At 55.7% G+C, this 12,576-nt stretch overlaps 1 protein-coding gene across 1 annotated transcript; it reads left to right on the forward strand.

The window, feature by feature from the left end:
• Nucleotides 1–1,308: 1,308 nt before the first annotated feature.
• On the forward strand, nt 1,309–10,722 carry CPN1 (carboxypeptidase N subunit 1). Its single transcript, XM_035330581.1, has 9 exons — nt 1,309–1,778; nt 4,164–4,360; nt 4,608–4,763; nt 4,875–5,057; nt 5,905–6,016; nt 6,369–6,508; nt 6,824–6,923; nt 8,782–8,900; nt 10,448–10,722. The coding sequence occupies exons 1-9, from the start codon at nt 1,556–1,558 to the stop codon at nt 10,577–10,579; spliced, it is 1,362 nt and encodes a 453-aa protein (XP_035186472.1). The 5' UTR covers nt 1,309–1,555; the 3' UTR covers nt 10,580–10,722.
• The last annotated feature ends 1,854 nt before the right edge of the window (nt 10,723–12,576 follow it).

Below are 12,576 nucleotides of genomic sequence, written 5' to 3' on the forward strand. Positions count from 1 at the left end.
CTCCGTCCTCTCTCTGCTCTGCCAGCAGCCCCAGGTGAATGAGCTGCTCTTAATTCCCACATGGGAGATTTCACCAGGATATCAGTGTCCCAGGGTGCAGCCAAGAGACCCCACATCCAAACAAGGACCCTCAAACCTCCCCTGACCTTTAAACAAGGTCTCTCTGGTTTTCTCACTACTCCTGGGAAATTGGGGCAGAAAGGTGGGCAGCAACACAAGTGGATGTGGAGGACAGGAAGGACAGCAGTAGTGCCAAGCAGCACTGCTAGAGGATGCTTTGCTGGGGGAAGAGGCAGCTCAAGCAACCCTTGCCAGAGGTTAGAGCCATGCAGTGGGGACCCACGTGAAGGACTGGTAGCTGCTGAGCATGGCACTGAGCACCCTGAGAAGCCCATTGCTTCTGGAAGGGGAGGTGGCAGGAGGAGCTCTTTTCCAGGGTGGTCACTAGCCAGCACAGCGTGCTCGTGTCAGCAGAGGCAGCCTTTCTGCTGGTGTGCCCAGGTGTGATGGCAAACCCTTTGGCTGTCTGCTACAGCAGTGCTTGTGCTCTGTGTCAGAGATGGCCTACTAAACACACTCATCAGAGCAGATAAGCTGCTGGAGTTTTAGCCCCACAGAGTGAGGCTGCGAAGCAAGACTGCCCCTGTCCATGGGCAGAGCTGCGGGACCCTTGGATGACTGCAGCCCGTTAGGGCAAGCATGGATGTGGCAGAGGGGTGGGGGGGAATCAGCTTCCCCCAAATCCATAGACAGTCTGCATCTCTGCAAACAGACAGGAGGGCATTTTCGGCTGCCTGTAGACTGTTGAGCTCTCTGCTGCTGCCCGCTGGGTGCTGGAGGGCGCCCAGCAGGCGGGCTTACACCCCCGAGCAGAGGGCTGCGCATCCGACAGCAGGCTCCGCGCCGCCCCCTGCTCTCCCTGCAACCTCCCAGCTGGGCTGCCCGGCTAGGAGGGCACGGGGAGGGCGATCCTGGCCCCATCCCAATTGTGCCGGGGCGGCGGGGCCGCATCTCCCCGGCTTCCCCGGGAGATGGGGCAGGAGAGCAGCCGCGGGGAACCGGGGGGCGCCCACCCTCGCCTCGCCGGGCTGTCCCTCTACGCGGGGGGCTCAACCTGCCGTGGGCGCGCCGGGGGGGGGGGGGGGGGGGGGGGCGACCGGGGGAGCTCCCCCCAGAAGAACCGGCCCCGCGGGGCGCCCCCCGCCCGCTCCCCGCTCCTCTCCCCCCGCCGCTCCCCGCCCGCCTGTGCGCTTGGCAGCCCCGCCGCCCTCCGCAGCCAGTTTTCCAGCCCTGCTCTTCTTCTGCCGTGACAGCCAGGGGCGCCGGGGGCCTGTTTGCCGTCCGGTTAATGAGTGAGCCGCAGCGGGGAAACTTCCCCGACGGCAGCGGGCGCCCGGGGGGAGCATCCCTGCCCCCGCTCCCGCCGCCCCCCGCCCGCAGGTGCAGGGGGCTGGCACTCGGCGGGGGAACTGGAAAGAGCTGGTTCCAGCGTGCACTTTAGCTCCTGGCCGGGAGGGAGCCGGGGGCTCGGAGCGCCGCCGCTCGCCGCGGGACGATGGCGCGGGGGCTGCGGCCGCTGGCGGGGGCGCTGCTCGTGCTCGAGGTGGCGGCCGCCGTCAGCTTCGTCCACCACCGCTACGAGGAGATGGTGCAGGCCCTGTTCCGCGTGCAGAGCGAGTGTCCCTATGTCACCCGCGTCTACAGCATCGGCCGCAGCGTCGAGGGCCGGCACCTCTACGTGCTGGAGTTCAGCGACTACCCCGGCATCCACGAGCCCCGTGAGTACGGGGGGACGCGACGCGACGGGACGGGACGGGGCGGGGCGGGGCGGCCCCGCTGCTCTCCTGCCACGCGGCGCCGTGGGGACACGGGTGGGGGCTGCCCCCGTCCCACGCAGGACTCCTGGAGGTGCCGTGGGGCTCTGGCAGCGCGTCCCCGGGGGCGCATTCCCGAAGTTTGCGTGCGCGCACGGAGCGCTCCGGAGCCGCAGCGGGGCCCAGGCACGTACTTTGGACGGAGCCGTGGGTTTTAAACGCGGGCTGACGCAGGCGAGGTCGTCCCAGCACGCCAACTTCTCCGCCACCCTCTCCTGCCCGAAACCCAGCCTCGAGCCGGCAGGGAGAGGCGGCAGCCACCCCCCGCCCTGCAGCAGCAGGCAGAACTGGGGGAGAACGGCCCGGCGCCCGCTCGTCGGGGCTGCACAGGTGGTGCTGAGCTCCCGCAGCTTGGGCAGGGTGCGTGGAAAAGTCATAATCCCGTGGAAAACTGATGGCAGCGCCGTAGGGGTGAGCGGGTCCTGCTGGCACACCCCTCCAGTGGAGCAGCCCCCCCAGATCCCATTGCACCCCCTCCTGCAGCCCAGAGCATCACTGCCAGGAGTGCCGGGCAGCATGGTGAGAGCCTTCCCACCCCAACCACCTCCATGCCAGCACCGTGCAGTGAAACCCATGCAGCAGTGAGGAGGCCTCGGACACCTCCACAGCACATCGGGGGCTGATTGAAAGCAAGGAGCGAGCAAAGGGCACTGGCAATGCTGCACTGGGTTTTATATTGGCAGAACCACAGCAGAGTGGCTGGGGGGGGTGGGGGGGGGGGCTGCAGGAGGTGACCGAGGTCTCCTGCCCCAGGCAGAGGCTCAGTTTGACCTGCTCCTAGACCTCAGTGCAGGGAGCCCTGGCAGTGTGGCCTTGTAGCCCTGCTTCTTGGGTGCTTCCAGCTTGTAGCATGGGAATCTGGGGAATCTGGGGACTCCTGTGAAGGCCACGGAATGTAACTCCAAAAAGCAAAGCCTTGAGTCAGCTGGTTTACATGCAGGAATTAGGGCTGGTGTGTCCACGTGGATAAAGTTTAGGGGTCTGTGAATTGAAAAAGGCTGACAAATCCTGCCTCAGACTCAAACAAAACAGAGGAGGAGTCCCTGCTGAGACCTTATTTTTTTAAATGAAGGCTGCACATAACCCCAGGACATTTTTATAGATTTAATAACTGGATTACCTAATTAAGTCAGTTCTCATGTCTCCTGAAATTCAACCGGGTCAACACATACTGCCCACCCGTGGCGTCTCTCACTAAGGCACGGCAATCCAAAGGTCACAGGCAACAAACAGGGAAAAGGAAAATCTGGTGCCAAAATTAGAATTGTTTTAGAGTCTGTCTTCAGCACATCTGGAAGCTTGGTTGGATTTTGGAAGCAGCAGGCGTCCAGCAAGCAGGGCTGCAGTGTCTTTTGCCCCAGCATCATCATGGACACTGAGGATCGCTGGTGGTGGCTGAAAAACTCACAGCAAGTCCTGAGCTCTGCCAGCGCAACATGTGTAATGATGCCCTGTTTTGTCCTTACCCTGTCATGTGAAAGTCAGGCTCCATTTTTAGCTGGATTCTCCTGGTATCTCTCATCCTACTGATGCTGGTTGCAGCCCGCAACTGGACATTTATTCTCTGACAAGTAACCACTTTAAAAGCCTCTGGAGCAGGGAAGGCTTAACCCATCCCTCATGGGTGCTGCCTCTCCTTCAGCAGTGCAGTGAGTCTCTGTGTGCAGACTCTAAATCTCTAATTTTAGAAAAGCCAGGGGCAAGAGGCCTTCTTGGTCATTCCAGAGCTGCCCAAGAGGCAGTTTGATCTGAATGCAGCTCAGCTACTCAGGGCTTCTCCGGGCTCCCTTCCCTGTCTCTGGGGGGTGAGGAAGCCCCCAGCCATCCCCTTGGAGGCAGGTGAAGGGGCATCGGAGGGGAAACCTCTGCTGCCTCCCACCTGCATGGAGTCAGCAGGGACCCTGCCTCTCAGTGAAAGAAAACAGCTCGTCAGGGGCCAGGGATTGTTTTTATCCTGTGTTGGAATGAAAAGCTCCTTAAGGCTTGCCGACCAGGAATGTGCCACACGGGTGAGAGGTGCTGAGAGCAAACTGTGTAGGGCAGAGGCAGCAGAAAATAGCCTGTCCTCTCCTTCCCACCAACAGCCCCCCACACCTCAGGGCTGGGGGCAGCAGCTCTCCTGCCACCACCCCCCAGTCCCTCTGTGCCACCTCCATTTTCCAAGGGAAAGGGCCATTTCTTGTCATTTATTGGGGGTCTCTCGGGCTTGCTGGGGCTCTCTCTGGTGGGAAGGGGCTCCCTGGACCCCAGTCCCAGCTGATGGTGCTGCTGCTGTGTTGCTTTTTGCAGTGGAGCCAGAGTTCAAGTACGTCGGGAACATGCACGGGAACGAGGTTCTGGGCCGCGAGCTGCTGCTGCAGCTCTCCGAGTTCCTGTGCGAGGAGTACCGCCGGGGCAGCGAGCGCGTCACCCGCCTCCTCCACGACACACGCATCCACATCATGCCCTCCATGAACCCCGACGGGTACGAAGTGGCTGCCAAGCAGGTACCAGGCAAGCGAGCGCCGCCTCCAGCCGGGTAGGGGCCGAAAGCCCTTCCAGTCAGGGCTCTTGTGGGGTCCCCTTTGCCAGGGCAGTGGGAAGGGGAAATCTTTGTGATGGGTGGTGGAGGATGCTTGCACACCAGTCTTGCCCACTGTGCTATGACTCAAAGACACCAAAGCACTGCTAGGACAGCCAGTCCCTGCTGCGCCCACCCTGTTCTCACCCCTGCAATGCACCTTTGTCCCGCAGGGCCCGGACAGCATCGGGTACTTGACGGGGAGGAACAACGCCAACGGAGTGGACTTGAACCGCAACTTTCCTGACCTCAACACATTCATGTACTACAGCGGGGAAATTAGCGGGCCAAATCACCACATCCCGCTGCCTGACAACTGGAAAAGCCAGGTACCAGTCTGGGATGCTGTGAGCGGTGCAGCATCAATGGTCCTTTTCTGCACGCAGAAAACCAACATGGGCCTGCCCCTTGTCGCAGTTCACCCCTTCTTCTCCTCACAGGTGGAGCCGGAGACATTGGCTGTGATTCAGTGGATTGGCAGCTACAATTTTGTGCTGTCGGCCAACCTGCACGGTGGAGCGGTGGTGGCAAACTACCCCTACGACAAGTCTCAGGACCAGCGGTTCAGGAGCCACCGGCGCACAGTCAACACACCCACCCCTGACGACAAGTTGTTCCAGAAGGTGAGGATGAGAAAGTATCGGTACGGCCTGCTGGTCCTGCTAGGATTAGCTGAGCCTTTGTTTTTTCTCCATTGTTCAACTGTCCCAGAAAACAGTGCCTTTAGTCACTGCTTCCATTAGGAAACTCAGAAACCAGCACGAGAATGAGCAAGTCTGCATTAGAACAGCTAATGAGAAAAATGTCTGAGCTGGAGTCAGCCTTCCTGGGAAGCACGGGGCTTGCCAGGGCGCACTGGGAGCAGGGCTGCACGCAAAGCCAGACAGAGCCTGCAGCCTGGGTCCCCACACGGCCTCAGAAGTCAGACATGCAGTGAAGTAACTGTTTTCCTGCTGACATAGTGAGATTACACCAGCATCTGAACCACAACACAAGGTATAGAGTGTGCATTAGAAAATGGAAGCACCACTCTCTTAAACTTTGTCTTACACAAAGAACAGCCTTTGGATCCAGTGTCCCAGTTTCGACCCTGCCTTCCTATCTAAAAATAAACAGCAATCTTTGATAAGGGCAATAAATAAAAAGATGCCAGAAACACAAGTTGCCCAAACTCTTTCCTAATAAAATTCCCATGGTAGATGTGATGTTTGCATCAGGATTGACACCAGGTAGCTTTTGTCCTGTATTTACTCCTCCCTATGGTGCCATTTGCTGGGCAGGGGGGCAGCAGGAGCAGGCCAGAAGCTGTCTGTGCCATCAGCAAGCCTCCAGCTTGCCACATTTCTGCTCTTCCTCCTGCTCTTTCACCTGCCTACATTTCTTAGAGGTCCTGGCCACCTCGGGTTGTGTTTCATGGCAGTGAAAGGCAGGAGCTGTCTCCTGCATGACTGCCAGCTGTGGTCTTTGCAGCTGGCCAAGACGTACTCGTATGCCCACGGCTGGATGCACCGCGGCTGGAACTGTGGGGACTACTTCGCTGATGGCATCACGAACGGGGCGTCCTGGTACTCGCTCAGCAAAGGTAAGGGCTGGGCAGCACCCGCTGCAGCAGGCCCAGGGCTGAAGAGAGGTGAGAGGACAGGTGAGACACTTAGGGAAGGCTGTGGCAATAGCACTTTTCTGGTGGTGGTACCTCAGAGAGATTGAAGGAGAAATGGGGCCCCTGTGGTACCAAGCCCCCCTGAGCTTCTGAAGGTGGCGAGGGGAAGGATCTGGCTGAAGGAGAGAGCTGGGTGGCCATGAAGGGATGGGGCTGCAAAGAACGGGAGCAGGGCAGTTCTGGTGGAAGACAGACGTGTGCTAGGACACCCAGGACATGGGAGCAGGGAGGGAAGGGGCTTTGGATTCCCCTGGCCACGGCTGTCCTCTTACAGGCATGCAAGACTTCAATTACCTCTACACCAACTGCTTTGAAATCACCCTGGAGCTGAGCTGCAATAAGTTTCCCCCTGAGAAGGACCTGGAGCGGCAGTGGATGGCCAACCGGGAGGCGCTTGTTGCTTTCATTGAAGAGGTAAGGAAGTGGTCCTGGGACCTACACCCCTCTCCTGCAGGTCCCAGCAGGCCCCAGCCCTGATGGTAGGGGGCCAGCAGGCACTGGGAGCACTGGGGTAGGAGGGAGGGGGTCATGGACCTTGCTGGGGGCTCTGGAAGGGATGTTGGTGGGTTTTGGGGTGGATGTTGTGTCCTAGTCCTGGGGAGAACCAGCACAGCCAGGGGTATGGGGAAAAGTGGTGGTGTCCCCAGAGCTCTGCCTTCCTCCAGCACCCAGAAATACCCTCCTGAGCAAAAGGAGGGCTTTAACCCAGCCAGCACTGTCTCCCTGCAGATTCACCAGGGCATCAAAGGGATGGTGACAGACGAGAACAACAACGGCATTGCAGGAGCAGTCATTTCTGTCCAGGGAATCAGCCATGACGTTACCTCCGGTGGGTCGCCGATCCCCTTGCATGGTGTCTGCCTGAGAGGATGTCTGGGTTTGTGGGAGGGGAGTGAGGCCACAGTGAGTGTTTTGCTCAGCATGTTTTGCTTCTGAAAAACATTAGCTGTGTGGAAATGAGCAGTGCACAGGGTAATGTTGCTGCCTGTGCCTGCTGGACCAGGGAGAAAGTGGGTTCACAGGCAGCTGGGCCAGGGTCTCAGGGGAGGCAACCGTGGTCTAGGAAGTCAGAAAAAAATGAAGTGGATTTTCTGATTTCATCCTTTACTGTAATGATCTGGCTAAGTGTAGGTACACTGGCCACAGATCACGTCAGCTACTGTTTGAACAGACAGGGTAAAGCAGTAGCTAAGCAGCAATCCTCTAACGTATAATCTATAGAAGGCAAGACAAGGGGGATATAGTGGCACAGAATGCACCCATGCTGGGTGCTGTGGGGACAAAATGCAAAAATGGAGAGGGCTGAAGAAAGAAAGAGGTGAGAACTGGAAAGCAAACTTTGTTGTGAGGGACTTCAGAGTCCTGTATTATCTGAGAGAGAGGAGAGAATACCCCTGTACATAACCAAAGAGTAGGTTGAGGGAATAATCTGCTCAAGTATCTAAGTGTCTACACAGAGCTCAAATACTTGATAGCAAAGGACACAATGGCAGAACAAGATGAAAGGCTGGGAGTTCAAGCCAGACAGATTTAGATTGAGAATGAAGTGCCACTTTAGTTGATCTGAATTGTTGTGGTTTCTCATTTGCTGGGTGATTTTAACCTCATTTTCATAATCACCCTTCTCTAACCAGCCTGGTTGCAGAAAAAAGCCAGTATTTCCAGAGGTCAGACTATGGAATTGTCAAAATTAACTTCTGGCCATAGGTCTGTGATGCAGTGGCACTCTAGAAGTAAGAGTGGCACTCTTACTGCACCAGCCAGCTGCAAGGCCACACTGGTGTCTCCGTTCCAACATCCTACTGGGCACAGGATTGTCCCAGCATAGGCTCTGGTCGGTGATCACTCTTTCCATCTGATCCCCAATGACCTCCTAGGATGGAGATTTCTGTTGAAGTGTCTCACCCTCGTGTTGAAGCTGTGCTCCCTGATCCACCCTGACACCCCCAAGCTGCCATCCGTGGTCACTGCCCTGTGTACCAGGAGGAGTTTGGCTCTACCGTCCTTGTAGCTGTCCTTCGAGGAGCTGCAGGCTGTGAGCAGATCCCCCTCCGCCTCCTCCCAGCCGGGCTGAGCCCACCTAAGCCAAAATGCACAGGCTGCCTGTAATGATGACTCAGATTTGCGATACCCTTGCAGTTCCATAGATGGGCATGTATTCAGATGCTCTAAGTAATCCCTGACGTGCTGCTCCCTCACTGTTTTCAGCCCCCTGTCCCCCTGTCCCTGTCCCTGGTGCAGGAAGAATCAGGGGAGCGGTTAACATGGTGAGAGATTAAAACTCTGCTGGTAACACAGACGTGGCAAAACTGAATATGACAGGCATTAAAAATGGTGTTATGAATAAGGGATCAAACTGGAGCTGTGAATGCCCTTAGGCCTGTTACTGTCTGACCAGCGAGTGCTCAGATTTGCACCCTCCCTGTGAGAGGGCACAGCCAGCGCTGCTGCCCTGGCCCCTTTCACTTGGCGTCTCCTCTCAGACCGACCTCTGCTCCATGGTACTAGTGAGACGTCACTTGCAGGCTTCCTGCATGAATCCAGCCTTGCAGCAGCCAGCAGATTTGGGAAGCCAAAGGAAGGCCAAAGGAAGGCCAAGGAAGAATGCTCAGCAAGAGCTAGTGGAATATCCTTTACCCCACATCCTATGCATCCTGAGTGCTTTCTCTTCTCATCTTATGTTCCAGGTGACATGGGGGATTATTTCCGGCTGCTGCTGCCTGGCACTTACACTGTCACAGCCTCTGCAGAGGGCTACCAGCCCCAGACAGTGACAACAACAGTGGGCCCGGCTGAACCTTCACTGGTGAGTCAGGCTGCATAGTCACTAGGGTGCCTCAGAAAGTCTCCTGTGCCCCTCTGCTTCTTGGCCATGGGGTGAACCCCTGGCTGGCTGGTGCTGCTGCTCTTCGGCTCTCCCTCCAAACTCCCCACTTTCCAGGACGTGATGGTTTAGAGGCAGTGTCTGTTCCCTGAGGCTGTGCTATCCCCTTTGCTCTGTGGGTTTCAGTGCTCTGCTGCCATCTGCATCATGCCTGGGACCAAAAACGTCACCAGATGGGCAGCAAGAGACTGAGGGCTGCCCCTCTTTCTGCCAAGAGCTGCCGTGGGGACCGGGTGCCAGCAAAGAACAGCCAAACACTTCTGGGAGATAAAGTGGAACCAGCTCCTACAATGCCCTTCCAAGTGCAGGCTGGACAACTCAAAATAGGTTATAAAAACAGTGGTTGCTCAGCCCTTGCCTTCTGAATGCAGAAGGACCTTGGCACAGCCCTGGCTGAGGACTGGCAAGAACCCCCGGATTGCAGCATCCTGGCACACCGTGTGCTTCTCTGCACGTGCTGGTCAGGCCCTGCCTTAAATACACTGCGGTGGTTCTCCCACCCTCCATCTCCATCCCACCCTACCCAGCCTCTGAAGTTCTTCCAGTGCTGCCTTTTTCTCAGAATTGGAAACCTTCTAATTTCCAGCCTAAATTTATTTATGGTCAGTTTATCCCTATTTGTTCTTAGGCCAACACTATGCTTTAAATAGCTCCTCTTCTTCCCTGGTATTTATTCCCTGATGTATTTATAGAGAGCTGTCAAGCCCAGTCCTAGCCTTTGTTTTGCTAGGTTAGGCACCCTGCTTTTGGGCTTTCCTCTGTAAAAGATTTTCCTTTCACCACATCGCTGTAGAAGAGAGATTTGTTCCCTGAGGGTCTGGTTTTGCAGATTTCCCCTCACACCAGCCCACCTGTCCCCCCTTCCCTCTGCCCCTTCCCTGCTGTGACTGCATTTGTTTGCCTTGTTCCACTGCTACCCCACAGCCATTTGTTTGATCCCTTTTTGCTGGGATGGAGGTTTCCTTTGTGGATGTGTTTTGTTTTTTTTTGCCTGGATCTACTAGAGTCACTTGTCGCTGCAGGACTGATAAAGCAGGATTCAGCTAACAAGATACAGTTGAGAAGATCTGTCTGTCCTAACCATTCTGTGGATTAAACATTCTCAGAGATGCAAAGCAATGCTTTCTCTCTGTTCTCTGGTGGGAAAAGATGAAGAAAGATCATAGTCCAGTCACTTACCTTTCACATCTCATCTTCCAAATCATCCTAGGACATTGCATTGCCACAACAGCAACTCCCTGTGTAAGAAATGTAGCCGATGGTTGGTACAGTATTTTCCATGGGGAAAAAAAAATCCTGCTGATTTAAGCACTGAGTTCCCATTGTATCATAACACTGAGCCTGTGATTGGCAACGCTTGTCTTGGCTATGAGTTAGCTTAGAATACAATCAGCCGGGGCAGGTCCTGCAGATCCCTGGCACCAGCAGGGCACAGTCACTGTGTTACGCCGTTGTTATTCTTTCTCCAGGTGCACTTCCAGCTCAAACAAGATGTGGTGAGGAAGCCCCCGGAGCGTAAAGCCTCAGGCACACGCACGAACAATAAAACCCTTCATAAGAAGGTAGTGCCAAGAGCCACCCGCCGAGGGACCCAGAGATGAGGACAGCTCACTTGGCTGGGAGCTGAGGGAAGCCCTTTGTATGAGGCCTGGCTGAAGACTGCAGCCAGTGAACTTTCCAAAAGTCCAGCATGAAACTAGCCCAAATTATTAGGTTATTAAACGAGGAAGTATTTAATCCCTGAGCAAATCGTGAAGTCATTCACAGCAGAACGCGTCTGGGCTGCGGTCCCCCAGGCAGCATGTCTGTAGCTGCGGAGCTGCCCTCCTGCCCTTGTTCCATCCAGGAGAGCTCTGCTCCCTGCACGCCCGGACTCGGCTGCTACAGCCCACATGAGACATTCACTGGTGCACAGCCGGGAGAATGAGTCCCAGCAGCAAGTGCTGCCCTCACAAGCTGGGCATGTGAATCCTGGTGCTCATCCTCTGGGTGTGAGCACCATGCTTCTCCCTCAGGTAAGGATGGTTGCTGCCTGTAGACCCTGAAGTTAGAAGAAGGTCAGTTTTAAAGCAGTCGGTGATGTGCCCAGCTCTGGACACAGTGTGTCCTTTGCGTAGCACAGCTGCCGCTGAGTGGAACATCACAAGGAGGGATGCAGTGCTAGGTTGTGGTGTTCCAAGGTCAGCTCCCAGCTAGTGATGTTACATCCGTGTTGCTGTGCAGATGGGACTACCTGGAAGCTCGTTTGGATTATTTATAGTTAGACGGGATGAAACGGTACACGCCGGCAAAAGCAATGGATTATCCTGTCTCCTTATGTCTTCACATCCAAACCAGATGGCTCTCTGAAGGGTCTGCTCGCGCCAACACAAGCAATTAGTCTGAGCACAGGAGCAGCTAGGTGAGGTCTGACAACCAGTGAGTAGGAGTGCAGGACAGGTGATTTGATGGTCCCTTGAGACAACTTGCCTGAGTCTTGGTTCAGTCAGTGTGTGGCACGGAAATCTGGATGCATGACTGCTGGCAGTGTGCTGGGCAGGCACAGTGCAAGCCAGTGAGCTGTAATGGGGTTAAAGGTATGATCCAAGGTTCAGCGAGGTGGGGTGCTAGAGGCTGGGTCTTAAAATGCTGCTTGCACTGTCTGGGCAGGCATGGAGTAGAAGCAAAAGTGGAAATAAAGCAATTTCCACCCTAAAAGTATCTTAAACAGGCAAAACATTTCTGGCATTCTTCATATAAATAAATAACTCCAGAGGGATAAACAGTCCCAATCCATGCATCCCCACAATTTCTTTTTGTATGACTGATTATCCTGAGCTCCCCCCCAGTTGCACTGTCTCTCTCCATCTCTCAGTCCTGTCCAGAGACAGCCCCCCAGACATTCTCCTTGCTCCTCCTCTTTTGAGAGTTCATCTCTCGAGAGCAACCTCCACCAGCCTGCTGCACAGGCGGTATTCTGCACTTCGTCCCTCGCTGTCGCATCCTCCCCCGTCTGTGCTGCAAGATGCTAGCGGCATTTTCAGCCCTAGCAGCACACACACGCCCTTGTACCTCTGCCTGCTAACAGAAGCTGTTTCTCTGCCGTGTCTGTTCTTGGAAAGGCAGCGCAAACTGTCCCTCAGAGGGTATCTAGTCAGGCTATTGCAAAAAAGTGCCAGAAGCAGTACTGCACATTACCGTGGCTCTGAGTGATTTTGGTCTGCACAGGCCCATGTGGGCCAGAGACAGTAGCCAGTTCCACGTTCATAGCCAAAGCTGAATTCAGATTCTTTTTTCTTTTGGCATCTGGAAGGAAGTGAATAAGGACAGCGAGGCTGAGACATTCAACTCCATTTTGTCTTAACACCTCTTCCCATGGTCAAGCCCAGCAGCCTCATGCCAGAGGCTGGACCCTCCTGTTTGAAGCCACGTGTAGGTGCACATCCACACAACAGAATTGCTGGTGGACGTGCAGACAGGGTGAGGGAGGCCAGCCCGGCCCCATGCTGCATGCCGAAGGATCTGTTGTCACCGTGCATCCGACACATGTACAACGTATTCCTGCCCAACCACGGCACTTGCTCAGCTTGCCTCCGAGGACATCTTTGAAGCTGAGAGC

Source organism: Oxyura jamaicensis, chromosome 6 (genome assembly GCF_011077185.1).
Source record: "Oxyura jamaicensis isolate SHBP4307 breed ruddy duck chromosome 6, BPBGC_Ojam_1.0, whole genome shotgun sequence".
NCBI classification, from domain to species: domain Eukaryota; kingdom Metazoa; phylum Chordata; class Aves; order Anseriformes; family Anatidae; genus Oxyura; species Oxyura jamaicensis.